The sequence below is a fragment of the Neoarius graeffei genome, chromosome 6, assembly GCF_027579695.1.
Source record: "Neoarius graeffei isolate fNeoGra1 chromosome 6, fNeoGra1.pri, whole genome shotgun sequence".
Classification (NCBI taxonomy): domain Eukaryota; kingdom Metazoa; phylum Chordata; class Actinopteri; order Siluriformes; family Ariidae; genus Neoarius; species Neoarius graeffei.
This window is the reverse complement of record NC_083574.1, coordinates 44813390-44833695: the sequence shown is the minus strand read 5'-3', so window position 1 is coordinate 44833695 and position 20306 is coordinate 44813390. Positions and strand designations below refer to the sequence as shown.

The 20306-nt window shown below is 41.2% G+C and overlaps 1 protein-coding gene across 1 annotated transcript in view; it reads left to right on the top strand.

Annotated features, from left to right (window-relative positions):
* kcng4a (potassium voltage-gated channel, subfamily G, member 4a) overlaps nucleotides 1–15614 on the top strand; it is a 75973-nt gene extending 60359 nt beyond the window's left edge. The window contains exon 2 of the mRNA XM_060922918.1: nucleotides 14739–15614. Within this exon, the coding sequence (XP_060778901.1) occupies nucleotides 14739–15614 (876 nt within the window). The remainder of the gene's footprint in view (nucleotides 1–14738) is intronic.
* The last annotated feature ends 4692 nt before the right edge of the window (nucleotides 15615–20306 follow it).

Sequence of the window (20306 nt, the reverse complement as noted above, 5' to 3'; positions counted from 1 at the left end):
ATTCAATCAAATTTCTCAAAACAATGGTTAACAAAATATGAACGTTTGTACCATTTTTTTTTCAGTCACATTCACTCCAAAACACAATAAAGACGTCACAATATTGTCTTTCTCCTCCAAATATCAAGCAAGATACATCATATTATAATAATGATGCCCACATTTGTAGTCTAATCACCTCATTTGGAGTTTTTCGGATCTGCTCTCCACAAACTAAACACACGGCTTTATCTCTGACTTCAGTAAATAAATACTTAGCAGTCCATGTTTTGTTGAAAGCCCTGCATTCGGCATCTACCTTTCTCCTTTTTGCGGACATTTTGGGGGTTAAAGTCTTCTTGTGACCTGCTCGCAACAACGTTGATTTAGTGTAAGTATCAGATCTACAGATCGGCTTGGACTCCGGCACCTGCTGGTGACGTCACATTATGTGATTGGCTGGACCGTTTGAAGGATGATGTGCAAGTTTGTGGTTGGTCTGGACAAATTACGGAAGTAGTTATCGCGGGATTAGGTTTCGTGGGATTTCATGTCATGTTCATGTCACGCGCATTGCGTTTTTGTTGAACACAACTTCAAAATAATAATAATAATAATAAATAAAATAAAATAATAATAATAATAAATAATAAATAAAAATAATAATAATAGTTTTCCACTTTGCCACAATCCATTTTAAATGAGCCTTGGCCCAGATAAGACGTCTGCGCTTCTGGATCATGTTTAGATACGGCTTCTTCTTTGAACTATAGAGTTTTAGCTGGTAACGGCAGATGGCATGGTGAATTGTGTTCACAGATAATGTTCTCTGGAAATATTCCTGAGCCCATTTTGCGATTTCCAATACAGAAGCATGCCTGTATGTGATGCAGTGCCGTCTAAGGGCCCGAAGATCACGGGCACCCAGTATGGTTTTCCGGCCTTGACCCTTACGCACAGAGATTCTTCCAGATTCTCTGAATCTTTTGATGATATTATGCACTGTAGATGATGATGTGTTCAAACTCTTTGCAATTTTACACTGTCGAACTCCTTTCTGATATTGCTCCACTTTTTGTCGGCGCAGAATTAGGGGGATTGGTGATCCTCTTCCCATTAGGGTTGGGCGGTATCCAAATTTTGATACCTTTAAACTGTCTCTGTGTTTTCCCGGGGTATACGGTATTACCGAGAAAAAAATAATATTTTGTTTCAGCCTACTGTGTAACGTGCGCCTATGCCTCAAATGTACTATTTAAAAGCAGCATAGCGAATTGTGTGCATTGTGGTATGGATTAAGCAGCAAAGCGAATTTTGTGCATTGATGAATGGATTAAGAGATATTTCAAAGCATCACGCAACTCTTCCTTCATCTTGAAAATAGCATTCAACTGTCGTTTACACATGTGTGCGTTGAAACGCATTTGCAGCACTATTTCACCTACTCCATCAAAAAAAGTACACGATGAGCAGGATCATACCCTTTCAAGCATGGGAAATAAAAAAAAAAGAGAAAGAATCAACCAACACCCAAGTCCGTTTAGACTGCGCGATAAACCATATTCTTCAGCGCAAATGAGGCGAACCTAATTCAAATGCGTGATAGCTGCACAAGGCAAAATCATATGGGTCCACGTCATGCCATGGCGGGGAAATTAATAATCAAATGGCCTTACCTTGCTTAAAACGTTGTCTTGATCACATAACTCCTTACAATTATTCCACTTAAATCCATACGGTTTAACACACCCAACAAAGATAGCAAGCGCATTGCTAATTCCCACCAGAAACCGAACAGTTTACGCTACGATGTTTTCTTCCGTTTCTTCAGTAGATGACATTTCAAACGTTTATGACCCACATCTCAAATGTCATACGTTATATTATTTTACCTTGTTGTTACTCATGTAACCTACTCAAAACACAACTCATTGGAGAGATCTCGTGGAAGTGGAGTACCCCAGGCTATGGTGTGCCTTAGGGGACATATTAGATTTTTCGTTTGGTTTGAAACCAAAATACTGCCACACTGCCGATGTTGTATTTTTTTTTTGCCACTGACTCGTTATCTTGACTTGCCATCTTTCAACCGCGGTCTCAGTCTCTCTTTTTTTTTTTAGATAGGACAGTACAGAGAGACAGGAAATGAGCGGGGGAGAGAGAGAGACGGGATCGGGAAATAACCTCGGGTCGGAATCGAACCCGGGTTCCCGGATTTATGGTACGGTGCCTTAACCATCTGAGCCATGACACCCCTGGTCTCAGTCTCTTGCGAAGCTTTCTGTCAGACTCCAAATGTCACGCAGGGTTGCCATGGTAACGACATAAACAACCCTGCACGCGATGAGAACTTCTTTAGGAAATTGATAGAATTAGTGAAAATACGATCACACAGTTATTCGGGATGATCTTCAATTTATTATTTTATATTATGACCTCATGTACTCCATATTTATTTAGATATTATATATATTTTTAAAATGACGGTAATGAGACCGATACCGTTGGTACTTTTGGATACCTCGGGATACCTTCTTACCGTAATACCGCCCAACCCTACTTCCCATCTTTACTTCTGACAGCCGCTGCCACTCCAAGATGCTCTTTTTATACCCAGTCATGTTAATGACCTATTGCCAATTGACCTAATGAGTTGCAGTTTGGTCCTCCAGCTGTTCCTTTTTTGTACCTTTAACTTTTCCAGCCTCTTATTGCCCCTGTCCCAACTTTTTTGAGATGTGTTGCTGTCATGAAATTTCAAATGAGCCAATATTTGGCATGAAATTTCAAAATGTCTCACTTTCGACATTTGATATGTTGTCTATGTTCTTTTGTGAATACAATATCAGTTTTTGAGATTTGTAAATTATTGCATTCCGTTTTTATTTACAATTTGTACTTTGTCCCAACTTTTTTGGAATCAGGGTTGTAGTATAATATGGGCGGCACAGTGGTGTAGTGGTTAGTGCTGTTGCCTCACAGCAAGAAGGTCCAGGTTCGAGCCCTATGGCTGGCGAGGGCCTTTCTGTGCAGAGTTTGCATGCTGTCCGCGTGGGTTTCCTCCGGGTGCTCCGGTTTTCTCCACAGTCCAAAGACATGCAAGTTAGGTTAACTGGTGACTCTAAATTGACCGTAGGTGTGAATGTGAGTGTGAATGGTTGTCTGTGTCTATGTGTCAGCCCTGTGATGACCTGGTGACTTGTCCAGGGTGTACCCGCCTTTCGCCCATAGTCAGCTGGGATAGGCTCCAGCTTGCCTGCGACCCTGTAGAAGGATGACATATTATATTGAGCATATTTCCCACATTGGCAGCATGGTGGTGTTGTGGTTAGCACGGTCGCCTCACAGCAAGAAGGTTCTGGGTTTGAGTGCAGCGGCCGGCGGGGGCCTTTCTGTGTGGAGTTTGCATGTTCTCCCCATGTCTGTGTGGGTTTCCTCCGGGTGCTTTGGTTTCCACCACAGTCCAAAGACATGCGGTTAGGTTAATATGAGACGGCTTTGGGCTGAGGTGCTCTTGAGCGAGGCACCTAACTCCCAACTGCTCCCTGGGTGCTGTTAGCATGGCTGCCCACTGCTCTGGGTATGTGTGTGTGCTCATTGCTCATGTATGTGCGCATGTGTATGCTCACTGCTTCAGATGGGTTAAATGCAGAGAGGAATTTCACAAGTGTGTGATGAATAAAGTTATTATTATTATTATTAATCAATACAAAGTACCTGTATCTTTCAGTTGTTTTAATCAAGGCTGCATACTTTCTTCTTTGCTGCTGCCTTTTCTCATCTCATCTCATTATCTCTAGCCGCTTTATCCTTCTACAGGGTCGCAGGCAAGCTGGAGCCTATCCCAGCTGACTACGGGCGAAAGGCGGGGTACACCCTGGACAAGTCGCCAGGTCATCACAGGGCTGACACATAGAGACAGACAACCATTCACACTCACACCTACGGTCAATTTAGAGTCACCAGTTAACCTAACCTGCATGTCTTTGGACTGTGGGGGAAACCAGAGCACCCGGAGGAAACCCACGCGGACACAGGGAGAACATGCAAACTCCGCACAGAAAGGCCCTTGCCGGCCACGGGGCTCGAACCCGGACCTTCTTGCTGTGAGGCGACAGCGCTAACCACTACACCACCCGTGCCGCCCGCTGCTGCCTTTTATTCAATCAAATTTGAGACTTTTAATTTGATTTCTTTCAGCGTGACCGCAATGCATGATGGGATATATTGCTTTGGTTAGTGACCATCGTTGTGCACCACTTTTCATGATACATTGCGGGATACTTTGAGTGCACTATATAGGGTGTAAATAATCCTCACTAAGGTTTCGGACAGCACTACAAAATGGCGTCCCCACTATATAGTGCCCTATATAGTGAGTAGGGAGCGATTTTGGACACAAGGATTGTCGTGTTCTAGTGATCTTTCACATGTTTCATGTTTCCCCTGCCTAGCCAAAGAATCACCTGGACTGTGTAGCTATACACACAAATTAACTGCAAGTCAAGTCTCAGCATATGGAAAGTGTGATTCATATAAAATGAAAAGACTAACAGTTGGAGCGCAGCATGCTTTTAATGCAACTAGTGCAGCTTGAAGTGCTTGGAAACTTTACTGCTATATGTGACGCACATCTCAGGTTCGTCAAAGAAAAAAAGGCTTCAGGAAAACATCTGGTTTCAACTGGCCTAAGTGGAGAAAGTGGAAAACGAAACATCACCTCAGAATGAGAGTCAAATATTCAAACATACTGTGACAAAAGCACAGAGCAATAAGCTGCCCTGCCCTGGCACTTTCAACTAAAAATGATGGATATTTTAATATTTTTGAGTATTTGTATAATTAATCTTCATCATTCTGCCTTCTTTATTAAAGCAGTTTACAATATGTCTCATACACTGGCATTTTTGTGTCATATTCACTGTAGAACTTCAATATTACTTAATTTGCTAAAGCTTTTACCATTTCAAGCACTGGTTAAAAAAATTGTGCAAAGCCACTCAACAGGGCTACATGGTGGATTTTAGATATTGATATCATTCATCTGTATCTTTTTAAAAATACAGTGCCCTCCACAATTATTGGCACCCCTGGTTAAGATGTTTTAAAAGCCTTAAAATAAATTCAGTTTTTATTGCAGAAGCATAATCTCACACTGAAAATTGTAGTAAAATGTGACCCTTAACTCAAGTGAATTAAAAAAAAAATCCCTGGCAAATAATTATTTCTTATTCATAAAATCACCTGTTCCACAATTTGGCACCCATAACAATTCCTAGAAAATAAATGTAATTGAAGCATTTCTGTCATTTCTACTGTAATTTATAAAGTTGATCAGAGTATCTAGGAACCTTTAATTAGTAATTCATCACATCCTGTTTCCCTGGGGTATAAATATGATGTGACACAGAGGCCTATTTCTCTTATCCACTCTTCAACATAGGAAAGACAAGAGAACACACCATTCAAGTAAAGCAGATGTGTGTCGACCTTCATAAGTCAGGCAGTGGCTACAAGAAAATAGCCACTCGCCTACACCTGCCCAGATCTACAGTCAGAGGAATCATCAAGAAGTTTAAAACAACTGGAACAGTGGCAAACAAGCCTGGACGAGGATGAAAGTTTATCTTGCCACCACAGACAGTGAGGAGGATGGTAAGAGAAGTAAAAAGTTCTCCAAAGCTCACTGTTAGAGAATTGCATCAAAGAGTAGCGTCTTGGGGTCACAAAGTCTCCATAACAACCATCAGGCGCTATCTACATGCCAACAAGCTGTTTGGGAGGCATGCACGGAAAAAGCCTTTTCTCACTTACAAGCATAAATGTAAACGTCTGGAGTTCGCTAAGCGATACTGGGACTTCAACTGGGACCGTGTGCTTTGGTCAGATGAGCCCAAGATAGAGCTTTTTGGCAACAAACACTAATACATCACAAAAGATGAGTATGCAGAAAAGCACCTCATGCCCACTGTGAAGTATGGGGGAGGATCGGTGATGCTGTGGGCCTGTTTCTCTTCCAAAGGCCCCGGGAACCTTGTTAGGGTGCATGGCATCATGAACTCTTTGAAATACCAGGACATTTTAAATCAAAATCTGGTGGCCTCTGCCCGAAAGCTGAAGATGGGTCGTCACTGGGTCTTTCAGCAAGATAATGACCCTAAACATGTGGCCAAATCTACATAAAAATGGTTCACCAGACACAAAATCAAGCTCCTCCCATGGCCATCTCAGTCCCCAGACCTCAACCCAATTGAAAACCTGTGGGGTGAGCTGAAGAGGAGCGTGCATAGTAGAGGACCCAGGACTCTGGATGATTTAGAGAGATTGTGCAAAGAGTAATGGTTGAATATCCCTCTCTCTGTATTCTCCCATCTTGTGAAATGTTATAGGAGAATATTAAGTGCTGTCTTGTTGGCAAAAGGGAGTTGTACAAAGTATTAACATCAGGGGTGCCAATAATTGTGGCACACATGATTTCATGTAAAAAAATTATTTCTTAATGTGGGAATTTTTTTTCCCACTGAATAAATGCACTTGAATTAAAGGTTGGATTTTTCTCTTTTTTTGCATTGTTATCCTATGTTAGGCGGCACGGTGGTGTAGTGGTTAGCGCTGTCGCCTCACAGCAAGAAGGTCCTGGGTTCGAGCCCCGGGGCCGGCGAGGGCCTTTCTGTGTGGAGTTTGCATGTTCTCCCCGTGTCCGCGTGGGTTTCCTCCGGGTGCTCTGGTTTCCCCCACAGCCCAAAGACATGCAGGTTAGGTTAACTGGTGACTCTAAATTGACTGTAGGTGTGAATGTGAGTGTGAATGGTTGTCTATGTGTCAGCCCTGTGATGACCTGGCGACTTGTCCAGGGTGTACCCCGCCTTTCGCCCGTAGTCAGCTGGGATAGGCTCCAGCTTGCCTGCGACCCTGTAGAAGGATAAAGCGGCTAGAGATAATGAGAATGAATTTATTAGAAGCCTAAGAACATATCTTAACAAGGGGTGCCAATAATTGTGGAGGGTGCTGTAAATGACGAGCACAAAGACCATGCCACATTGCTGTCTTTGGCCAAACACTTCATGGAAAAAGTATCTCAAGTTATTATAAACTTCTGTGTTGTTTTATGGTGACATTTATTACAAACTCGTGATGGCAGTAATCTACTCGAGGGATTGAAATCTGTAGGCATCTTAAAATTTTGATTAGCTTTTGATCAAGGGTGCTGAGATGATGTGGTTTTATGGTTATGTGATATAAATCATTTTTATTCATTCTGATTCGTTTCAGTTTTGATTTCTATAAGCCTGCATTATGATATTGTGATTTTCATCCATCATTAAAAACAGAAATTGTCAGAAATGTTTTTAAAAACATACAAATAAATATGAAATTTTAATATAAATATGGTTTGTTAATATAATATGCTCGACCTGAGTACTTTATTAGGAACACTATACTAATACTGGGTAGGGCCTCACTTTGCTCTCAAAACAGCCTCAGTTCATCTTCAGTTGTCGGTAATCGAGCTAAGGGTCCCAGCAGGGATGCCAGAGAAATCCAATCCTACATGCACACAAGGAAATCGAGCTATTGTGTGAGGTACATTGTACACCCGAGCCACAGGTGGCGCTACACGCCCCATCGTGTTGGTACACTTCCGGTTCTCGTCATGAAGAAGAGCTATTCAAGAGTATAAACAAAGTTATCAGTTCCGTGTTCACAAGAAGAACGATGACAAGGACAGCAACCAGGGCTTAATTTGAGCCGGAACATGACGGAACAAGATCCGTAACCTCCGTTGTCGGATCCGGCAACTATTTTCATTTCATTCGGTGTTCCGGCAACTATTTAAATGGATCAGATCACCTCCGTGACCATCACAAAGGGAAAAAAATCAAACAATAAATTAAATAAGTAAATAAAAATGTGTTTAGTGTTCGGTTTTGATATCTGTTGTTGATTTCTCTCCTATGGTATCCACAAAATCTATGCGAAAGGGGAAGAGGGAGGGGGGGTGTATACTTCCGCTCAATAGAACACCGGGTTTTTTGTAGCCGTTAGCTTGCGCTGTGGAAAAAATGGCAAAAAAACAAGAAAGCTTACTAAAATTTTTAAAATGAATTCTCCAACTTGTTTTGTAAACCCTTTATTTCTTAACTATTACTTGAATTGATTGCACTTATGTTTGCTGGCACTGCTTTTAAATTATTCTCTTTTTTGGGCTTTTTCCACCTTTATTGGATAGGACAGTGTAGAGACAGGAAAAAAACAGGGAGGGCTCGGAAAATGACCGCAGGTTGGAATCAAACCCGGGTACCCGGATTTATGGTATGGCACCTTATCAACCTGAGCCACAAAGTCTTGCTGGCACTGCTTTTAAATACCCTACTTAAATCCTTAAAATGAGTCATTTAACTCATGTCTTGTGTGATCTGATCTCCAATGGTGAAATAAACCGGTTGTGATATGAGTACAGTCTGTTATTTTAGAAGATTAATTTAATATATAATTTAATATATAACCTAATAAAAAATAATATTTTATAACATAATATCACAACATATTACTGTCTGTAACTGTTCGTCACTAAAGCGTTTTCTAAGATCATAATGTCTGATATTATAATTTTTCTTTTACACACACAATAGGCGTGTGTGCGTAAAGTTATAGTAAACCACCCCCCGCCTTTTTTTTTTTGAGTCGCCGGACCCACCCACCTCCTGCGTTCCGGGACCTCCCACTTCACAAATTAAGCACTGACAGCAACATTGATATATATATATATATATATATATATATATATATATATATATATATATATATATTCAACTCCTTAAGCTGAATGAGCATGAACTCTATCTCCTCATTGTTCCAGAAGTGCACGTTTCTACTACTGTTGTCATGCCAACCGAGGCTGTTGTGTTTCCCGCTTGTGGTCTCGTCACTTCCGGAAGGGGCAGTGCTGAAGTAAGTAGCTCGACTACGTAGCTCTATAGGGTTTACATGCACTAAGTAGCTCGGCTACAGTCGCATAATCTAGGTCGCATAGCTCGATTACGAGAAATCCAGTTCGGTTCGATTTCAGCCGAGCTAAGGTGTTTACATGGCATTTAGAACTTCGATTTCAGTCGAGCTACGGCAGAAATTCGATTTTCTCTATGTGCATGTAAACGCACTGACTGTCATGTTCATCAAACCAGTTTGAGATGACTTTTGCTTTGTGACATGGTGCATTATCATGTTGAAAGTAGTCACTAGAAGATGGTAAATTGTGGCCATGAAGGGATGTGAACAGCGGTGGACAAAGTACCCAACTTCAGTACTTAAATCAAAGTACAGATCCCACTGGTCAAATGTTACTCCAATACAAGTGAAAGTTGTACAGTCAAAATTTTACTTAAGTTAAAGTACTGAAGTACTTGCTTTTAAAAAAAATTAAGTATTTAAAGTACATTTTCTGTCAACGCATTGTTGTATAATTGCCACAATGCTTACAAAACCTAATGCCTCTGAAGCAACCGACTGGATTTACTCAATTTACAACATGAACGCATGCTGTGCATCATGGTGGTTTAACATTAAGCTAGCTAGTCAGTGAAGCTCCACCTGACATGCTAGCAAACTCTTTTCAAACTTGAAATCATATTGGGTAGCTAATGTTACTAGAAAAGAACGATTTCTACATTCTGTTTATTTGGCAAGATTATGCTAAAACATTTCTGAAAGGACTTCAGATAAGTTAACGTTATTCATGTTAGCATAACTCCGTTTTTACATGCTAACTAACAGTGTCCAAATTAACTAGCTACATGTTAACATTTGCCGTGGACAAGGCTATGGCAACTTGGTGGGCAAATCCATAGAAAGTCATTTGACTAACCAGACTGCATAGCTATTGTAGTGTTATCGCTAGCTCTAAAAGCACAGACAACTTCATTGCAAGCTTTTTCTTGGAATAAAACATTTACATACCTCAATATGCTTCCGCAGGTTGGATGGCGATTTTTTGTAGGCTGTGATGTGGTTTGTTTTAGGCAAGGAAAGCAAACATTTAAAATGCAACAAATCTTTACTCCGTACAGAAAACTGAAACATGGGTTCTAGCTATAGCCATGAGTGCGTGTGTTCCCCAGAAGAACCACCTCCTTCCATTTTGCCATCAACTGATCGTGTTCAAATAATGCTGCTGAGAAATCATTGAACTTCATTTTATACAGTCTATGGACGTGACGTGACGTGACGTGACCCTAGTGATTACTGATAGGCTGTCTCAGTGTCACCTGCGAATAAACCAATCACATTTTAGAAAAGAAAAGAAAAAACATCCACTTTCAAAGCTCAGTAATGAGTAACGAGGACCTTGATAGAAATGTAATGGAGTGAAAAGTACAATATTTGTCTTTCAAATGTAGTGAAGTTAAAGTCATAAGTTTCCAAAAAAATAATACTCGAGTAAAGTACAGATACTTAAAAAGTGTACTTAAGTACAATACTCCATAAATGTACTTCATTACTGTCCACCTCTGGATGTGAATACTCAAATAGTCTATGGCTTTCAAGCAATGATTGGTATTAATGGGCCCAAAGTGTGCCAAGAAAACATTCCCCACACCATTACACCACCTCCACCAGCCTGTTGACACAAGGCAAGTTGGGTCCATGGATTCATGCTGTTGATGACAAATTCTGACTCTACCATCTGCAGGGATGTGATTCTTCCGTATTAATCCAGAATTCAGGATTTTCCAACCTGAAAATGTGACCCATGAGAATCGTGCAGATTCGTAAACAGATTTTTTTTGAGGGGGGAAGATGAGCTGCTATATCTATAGGCTGAAGTCCTTGAAAGATTTCTTTCCTTTCCAAGTACAGTATTTCCAATGATGTTTGTTTGCATTCAGGTTGAGATAAACATAACCAATTCCACACGTTTTAAGGACAGTGCAAAAACCTCCACCCCCTCCCCTTCCACACTAATGCACTTGTGTACCCCAGTCACGCTCATATGTCAGTGGTAGACTACATCGTCAGTTGACAAGAAGATTGCAGTTTCAGAGCAGATGATTCAGATATGCAGTCCTGGAGTGGCTAATCAGGAGAACCCGGAGAATTTCTGCTGGGCCAAGGATTGGTGACGCAATAAATGTAATGTTAGAATAATAACTTTGAACTGCTTGTTGCAGTGTAGGCTGCAGGCAGCTGTGTTCTGAGCCGCATAATCACATACACAAATGTGCACATGTCCCAATACAGAAGATAATGAGAGCAAATCTTCGAGTCGTGTGTGTGTGTTGGGAGGTGGTAAGGGGTGTTATTGCTGTGCCGTGCTCTATGCTTTGTATAATTTCTTGCTTTTTGATCCTTTGCCAATCACATGCCTGCATCTGTGTGCCTCAGCAGAAATTAAGATTCATCAGACTAGGCTGCATTTTTCCTGTTTTCATCTTCAACAGTTTTGGTGAAACTTTGCCTAGTGCAGCCTCAGCTTTCTGTTCTTGGTTGATAGAAGTGTAACCTGATGCAGTTTTGTGCTGCTGTAGCCCATCTGCCTCAAGATTCGATGTATTGTACTGTACATTCTGAGATGCTTTTCTGCTCACAACAGTTGTACACAGTGATTATCTGAGCGAGGGTGGCACGGTAGTGCAGTGGTTATCACTGTTGCTTCACAGCAAGAAGGTTCTAGGTTCGAACCTCACAGCTGTCAAGGGGCTTTTCTGTGTAGAGTTTGTATGTTCTCTGCATGGGTTTGCTCTGGTTTCTCCCACAGTCCAAAGACATGCAGTTAGGCTAACTAGTGGCTACTCTAAATTGTCCATGACCAGCAGCAGAGGAGTGGCTAGCTGACTGTACTCACTTAGCCAAGAAACCCTAGGAAAGGTACCCAACCCAGAACACACTGGAAGGGTGAAGAAGAAGAAGGTTATCTGAGTTATCATAGCCTTTCTGTCAGCTTGACCCAGTTGAGCCATTCCCCATTGACCTCAACAAGGCCTTTCCATCTGCAGAACCTTTGCTCGCTGGATGTTTCTTCTTTATTGCACCATTCTGAGGAAACTCTAGAGACTATTGTGTGTAAAAATCCCAGGAGATCAGCAGTTACAGAAATACTCAAACCAGCCTGCCTGGCACTAACAATAATTCCACTGTCAAAAACAATGAGATCACAGTTTTTTCCCTATTCTGATGGTTGATTTGAACATTACCTGAAGCTCCTGGGCCGAATCGGCATGATTTTATTTTCCGCATTGCTGCCATATGATTATCTGATTAGATAATTGCATGAATGAGAAGTGTACAGGAGTTCCTAATAAAGCGTTCTGTGAGTGTATTAACATAAATATTACATTTTTGTGCAGAATATTAAATCACAAAACATCTCAGGAATAAATTGTTTTTCCCATCCCTAATCCGTTTTTCATTTTCTGAAGATTTTGTCCTTTTTGTAAAGGACAAGGACATGCATGTAGTCACCATGGTGATTGAAGCAGTAGTTGATTTATTCTCATGGGCGGAATGAGATGTCATTGATATTTCTTGAAACAGCAGTCATGGAGATAAGGTCACTTTAAGTGCATTAACACAGTGAAATTGACTATGAGCATTAGGGAAGGTGCAAGTCTTCTTTCACGCAAGTCCTTCTTATCGTTATCACATTCACTTCTGAAGTGTTGCAGAGAAAGATGAGAAAATTAAACTGAACTGAATAGAAAAGGAGGCATGTGAGAGAGAAAAGGAACAAAAGATGAGAGCGGAAAGACTGATTGAATCATATCAGTGTTAACCTGGCTTTCTCAGGAAAGGGAAGTTGGAGGGCCCAGTAATCTGTTTTTCTTCTGTGTTCTCTCCCACAGTAAAGCGGATATACCTTTGACCCAGGATAATTAATTGATTCTACTAGACTTATCGTTTGAATGACTTCAATACCGAAAGGAAACAAAGGCATTTCTTTAACGATTTGATGTCTATCTCACCCCTCATCTTATCTCGCCACTATTTCTCTCAGTGACACATCCTCGTGTTGTGTAAATGTTATCTCTCCTTGCCTGCTCTTGCTAATTCACATTCAATTCAGTGGACCTTTGTGGTCAGATTAACCCAATTAATTACAGTGGTGCTTGAAAGTTTGTGAATCCTTTAGAATTTTCTATATTTCTGCATAAATATGACCTAAAACATCATCAGATTTTCACACAAGTCCTAAAAGTAGATAAAGAGAACCCAGTTAAACAAATGAGACAAAAATATTATACTTGGTCATTTATTTATTGAGGAAAATGATCCAATATTACATATCTGTGAGTGGCAAAAGTATGTGAACCTTTGCTTTCAGTATCTGCTGTGACCCCCTTGTGCAGCAATAACTGCAACTAAACGTTTCCGGTAACTGTTGATCAGTCCTGCACACCGGCTTGGAAGAATTTTAGCCCATTCCTCCATACAGAACAGCTTCAACTCTGGGATGTTGGTGGGTTTCCTCACATGAACTGCTCGCTTCAGGTCCTTCCACAACATTTCGATTGGATTAAGGTCAGGACTTTGACTTGGCCATTCCAAAACATTAACTTTATTCTTCTTTAACCATTCTTTGGTAGAACGACTTGTGTGCTTAGGGTCATTGTCTTGCTGCATGACCCACCTTCTCTTGAGATTCATTTCACGGACAGATGTCCTGACATTTTCCTTTAGAATTCGCTGGTATAATTCCGACTTCATTGTTCCATCAATGATGGCAAGCCGTCCTGGCCCAGATGCAGCAAAACAGGCCCAAACCATGATACTACCACCACCATGTTTCACAGATGGGATAAGGTTCTTATGCTGAAATGCAGTGTTTTCCTTTCGCCAAACATAATGCTTCTTATTTAAACCAAAACATTCTAGTATTTCTCATCCGTCCACAAAACATTTTTCAATAGCCTTCTGGCTTGTCCACATGATCTTTAGCAAACTGCAGATGAGCAGCAATGTTCTTTTTGAAGAGCAGTGGCTTTCTCCTTGCAACCCTGCCATGCACACCATTGTTGTTCAGTGTTCTCCTGATGGTGGACTCATGAACATTAACATTAGCCAATGTGAGAGAGGCCTTCAGTTGCTTAGAAGTTACCCTGGGGTCCTTTGTGACCTCGGCGACTATTACACACCTTGCTCTTGGAGTGATCTTTGTTGGTCGACCACTCCTGGTGAGGGTAACAATGGTCTTGAATTTCCTCCATTTGTACGCAATCTGTCTGTGGATTGGTGGAGTCCAAACTCTTTAGAGATGGTTTTGTAACCTTTTCCAGCCTGATGAGCATCAACAAGGCTTTTTCTGAGGTCCTCAGAAATCTCCTTTGTTTGTGCCATGATACAGTTCCACAAACGTGTTGTGAAGATCAGACTTTGATAGATCCCTGTTCTTTAAATAAAACAGGGTGCCCACTCACACCTGATTGTCATCCCATTGATTGAAAACACCTGACTCTAATTTCACCTTCAAATTAACTGCTTATCTTAGAGGTTCACATACTTTTGCCACTCACAGATATGTAATATTGGATCATTTTCCTCAATAAATAAATGACCAAGTATAATATTTTTGTCTCATTTGTTTAACTGGGTTCTCTTTATCTACTTTTAAGATTTGTATGAAAATCTGATGATGTTTTAGGTCATATTTATGCAGAAATATAGAAAATTCGAAAGGGTTCACAAACTTTCAAGCACCACTGTATATTTAGGTGAGGTTTAATTAATAGTAAGAAATAAAGTTATTTCTTTCTTTCCTTTTTCAGGGTGACTGCACTCAGAAATGCTACTACATGTTCATCGTGGAGACCGTGTGCGTGGCGTGGTTTTCGCTGGAGTTTGTGTTACGCTTCCTGCAGGCACGCAGCAAGCTGGAGTTCCTACGTGGACCGCTCAATATTATCGATGCCATGGCCATCTTGCCCTACTATGTGTCTCTGGCTGTGGATGACAAAAATGAAGAGGTGGGGTTAGATCAAGAACGCTCATCCACAGGCAAGGGATACCTGGATAAGCTGGGCTTGGTGCTGCGAATCCTGCGAGCACTGCGCATCTTATACGTCATGCGGCTAGCGCGGCACTCACTGGGCCTGCAGACTCTGGGACTGACAGTGCGCCGAAGCACACGTGAGTTTGGCCTTCTGCTTCTTTTCTTATGTGTAGCCGTGACACTCTTCTCACCACTTGTGCACCTGGCTGAGAGTGAACTAAGCGGCGAGCAGGACTTCAGCAGCATCCCTGCCTCCTACTGGTGGGCCATTATCTCCATGACGACAGTGGGCTATGGTGACATGGTGCCACGGAGCATACCTGGTCAGGTGGTGGCACTCAGCAGCATCCTGAGTGGCATTCTTATCATGGCTTTCCCTGCCACCTCCATCTTCCATATGTTCTCCCGCTCCTACCAGGAGCTCAAACACGAGCATCAGCGCATCATGAAGGAGGAGTGCGCTATAGCCGCAGCTTCGGCTGTGGACAGACTCGGAGAGGAGCCAGAAAGAAGTGGGGATCATCCTCCACCTATACTGGCTCTACATCCAGATTCTGAAAAGACTGGATCCACTGATGGTGTGTCTCTATTAGCAAACAGTGGAGATTCATCAGGGAATAACAGACATCCGTTACCGGTAGGACCTTTGTAGAGACTACTGACACTATTGACAGTGTGGACTTTGTAGTGGTTCCTGATCTTCTAACCTTTCAGATGAAGGAAAGGACATAAGGACCTGAAAAAAAAACCACAATGCCATAGAGACTTTCACTATGTGAATCAGCCTATTTTGTCTTCCATCAGCCATCAGCTGACTAGTTCTAATTGAAATACTACAGTTTTCATATTCAGCTTGCTCGAAATCGAACACCTTTTTCAGATTTAATAATCGCTCTTGAGCCTATTAAACCACGCAGATGATTTTTATCATCCCAGTTTGTCATGGCCGTGGCTTTGTCATGCTGTAAAAATAGTATCCTAGATCATTTTTGATTCCTTGTATCATTTGTGAGCTCTTTCTTCCTTCAGTTTAAGCCAATTAAAATCGACACAATCTAGCACATTATATCCGTTCGATCGAGATTTAGTATGATAATGACTGCATTTATATTGTCAAGAAAGAACTATATTCTAAGCACATTTAGTCTTGCTGTTCCTTTGTAGCATTTTGAACAGACAGCAGTGACTGGCCCATAAAGGATCCAAATAAAAGACTGTAGTTATCCCAGCACTTTGCCTGTGCTGTTTTCATCTTTCATTTGGTTCGCCGAAAGCCTTTTAATCTGCTCTGTCAAATGTTCAAAACATTACAGATGCGCAAACATTCAAACAATTTACATATGCTTGGTTTGTGTGAAATAACACACACACACACACACACACACACACGTTTGTCTCACTATCCTTGTGAGGACCTTCCACTGACATCATTCTTATTGCAGTTAATTAATGCTGTGCCTGCACCAAAACCTAACCCGAACCTTAACCTCGGTAATGAAGAGGAAACTTTTTGGCTTTTTTGTTTTGTTCTGTTTTTTAAATTTTAGTTTTAAAAAAAAACTCAACAGCAATTTCCTTGTGGGGACCATCCAAATGTCGTCACAAGGTCAAAATTGTCAGATTTTACTATCCTTGTGGGGACATTTGGTCCTCAGTAATACACACACACACACACACACACACACACACACACACACAGGGTTTTTTCAGAAAGACTGTGTGTGTGTGTGTGTGTGTGTGTGTGTGTTTACTTGTAGACGGGCCGATGTCTGTGTACACTCCAGTCTATAAATAATTAGACAGAATTAATGTTGTTTTGGCTCAATCCAGCACACTGGATTTGACATCAAACAATAAAACTCAATTTAAAGTCTGGCTTTAATTCAAGAATATTTCTGTCTACACAGTGCACTAGTCACATTTCACATGAATCATTTAGATTGTAAGTGGTTCCCATTTGAAGAAAACTCTTTTGTCTTCATTTTTGGCGCAATATGCTGTTGTACAAACAACAGTTACTACTCAGGGGTTTACAGTATGCATGTATCTATGGATGTTTCATATTCCTTGAATATTTTTTATCATTTCACATTCAGGGAATATTATAAAAACATCCAGGTGCTGACCTAAGTGAGGTTAATCCTGTCTCCTGATCTCACCACGTCATTGTCTCTTATAATCAGTGCTGTAAAAGGTCACGGAATAGACTTCCCATCCAATGCTTACAGGATAAGATGGCCAGCAGGTGTGGGGTAATATTGATGAGATTGCTGATTAGATGTCCTGTAAATTCATGGCAACGGCACTCGTGATCATTTCACTATTTTCCTAAACCAAGTCCAAATTACAAAACGACATACATCAAACATTCGTTAATCCCAGCTGACACTGAAAATGTAACAGACCCCAGATATTGACAGATTTAGCAAATTTTTATTTTTCCTGTATTATCTTTCAGTCACCAAACTTCTATACTACAAAGTTTGTTTTGAATAGAATCAAGAATCTCTTTAGATTTGAGAGTCCTGAGCTGTGATCCTGACTTTCAGAACCTGACTCGTGAGTAAATGTGACTTCAAATCCTTCGCATGTGATGTACTAAGGGTTAAGTTTACGCAAGTTTATCCCCTCACACTACAGTTCTACAGTGCCCTCCATGATTATTGTCACCCCTTGTAAAGATCAGTAAAAAGGGTTTGAAAAAATCGACCTTTTGGTGAAGTCACTTCATCTCACCTTGAAAAATAAGAAAAATTCAAACTTTAACTGAAATAAATTAATTCAGAGAAAAACAAATCCCTCATCAAGGAATAATTATTTTTAACAAAAACACGTGCCACTATTATTGGCACCCCTGCATTTAATACTTTGTACAACCTCCCTTTGTCAGTAAAACAACACTGTATTGTCTCCTGTAATATTTTATCAGGTTGGAGATACCGAGCAGGGCATCTAAGAGCATTCCTCTTTACACAATCTCTCCACATCATCCAGGGTCCTCGGCCCTCTCTTGTGCTCTTTCCTCTTCAGCTCACCCCACAGGTTTTCAATGGGGTTCAAGTCAGGGGACTGAGATGGCCATGGCAGAAGCTTGATTGTGTGGTCAGTGAACCATTTTAGTGTTCATTTGGACATACGCTTCCGATCATTGTTCTGTTGGAAGATCCAATGATGACCCAGTTTTCGTTTCCCATCAGAGGCAGCCAGATTTTGATTTAAAATGTTCTGGATTTCTTGGAGTCCATGATGCCATGTACCCTTATAAGGTTTCCAGTTTTGTTTTTGCTTTTGTTTGTTTGTTTGTTTGTTTCCATTGGAGGAAAAACAGCCCCAAAACATCACAGAACTTCCACCATATTTTACAGTTGGCATCGGGTTCTTTTCATTATAGCCATCCTTCTTTTTACACTAAACCCACCTTGAGTGTTTATTGCCAAAAAGTCCTATTTTTGTTCCATCAGACCATAGAACACATTTCTAGTCAAAGATGGTATGGAGGTGGCATCTGATCATGGTTTGGGAGACTTGGAAACCCCATGATTTTACTTCCACACATTGGAAGGTTTAAGATGGGATTTTACACAATGCATATCACAGAATAATTTAGAAAGATAATCATTTAGGACCAACCTCAAGCTTTTGACATGGTTAGGAGAACCTTAAACCATATGGGCAGGTGGTACAGAGCTCCAGCATTTATATCAGCCGTTCAACAAATGTTAATCTTCATAAGTTCCTTATTCACAATGCCATGCTTTTTACATCCTGCTGCCTATTTGAGATGTATGTCGATGTTCCATTGTTCACCTTCCTGGATGTTGTGCAATCATGGAACGGCATGTTCACTGTTACTTTTAGCACTATTGAGTTCGTATTGCATCTAGTGCTCCAAAATGGCAACTGCAACCAGTGCTAATAGAGGCCCATTGAGGCAGAACTCATGCTGCCCCATACTCACTCGATGATGATTTTCAGTGGAGGATAAGCAGCAGCAGACATGACAGTCAATGCCAGGGTGACAGTTTTTATGGCGCATTGTGCTAGTAAAGAAATACTCTGTGGTCATCTTGGTTAATACCAAATAATTTGAAATAATTTTTTAAAAATTGCATGAACAATGCCAAGGTAAAAGTGGATTATGGAGTGGATAATGTGTGATCAGAAATGTTTGTGCACCACAGTGACCTTGTTCCCTATGCAAAGGATAAGAACTATTTGAGTTACTATCAGTTCTTTTGTGTGGATCTTGAAGCATAGTTGAGCTGGAAATTATGCTAAAACCTGGCAAACACACCTGCTGTATCAAATTCAGTTGAACAAAGGTATGTTTAAAACTGCTCAAGGCTAGCTGCTAGACTGTATGCTTGATGATTCTCTGGTGACTGATTGTCAACTCTTAATTATGGGGTTTACTCTAAAAAGTCAGGGCAGCACGTGGTGTAGTGGTTAGCACTGTTGCCTCACAGCAAGAAGGTTCCAGGTTCAAGCCCAGTGGCCAACGGGGGCCTTTCTGTGTAGAGTTTGCATGTTCTTCACGTGTCTGTGTGGGTTTCCTCTGGGTGCTCTGGTTTCCCCCACAGTCCAAAGACATGCAGGTTAGGCTAATTGGTGGCTCCAAATTGACCGTAGGTGTGAGTGTGAATGATTGTTTGTCTCTATGTGTCAGCCCTGTCATGATCTGGCGACTTGTCCAGGGTGTACCCATGCCTCTCACCCATAGTCAGCTGGGATAGGCTCCAGCTTGCCTGTGACCCTGCACAGGATAAGAGGTTACGGGTAATGGATGGGTGGAATCTAAAAATTCACCACGAGTTGGCCTAGTGGTTAGCGTGTCCGCCTCTTGCACGGGAGATCGTGAGTTCTACTTGCAGTCGAGTCATACCAAAGACCATCATAAAAATGGTACCTGCTGCCGTCTGGCAAAGCATGCTACAATACACATGTGAGTGGGGAGTCAAACACTTGCGGTTACCAGAGGACTAGCCCCCCATTCTAACCCCAGCTGTATAGGTGAGAGGTTGAGGGCTATGGAAATGGAGATCAGCACTGCCCAATGCGCCTAAGGGCCTGGGAGAGTGCCTGGGAAGACCAGGGCATGGTACGGGAAAGACTTTGACTTTTGACTCTAAAAATTCACTAGATAGTAACTTGTAGCATTAGTCAAGTGTGATAGGCGCTTGATTTCATTTTGCCATTATGAATGTTGTTCTGCCCCATGAAAGTCTATAGTCATGAGCCGCTGAAAAGTTAGATATTGTTGCCTAAGATGGGTTAGTGCTTTTTAAAAACTGGTTAAATGCATATCAGTGATAAAAAAAATTAACAATTCTGAATGTTAGAAGGG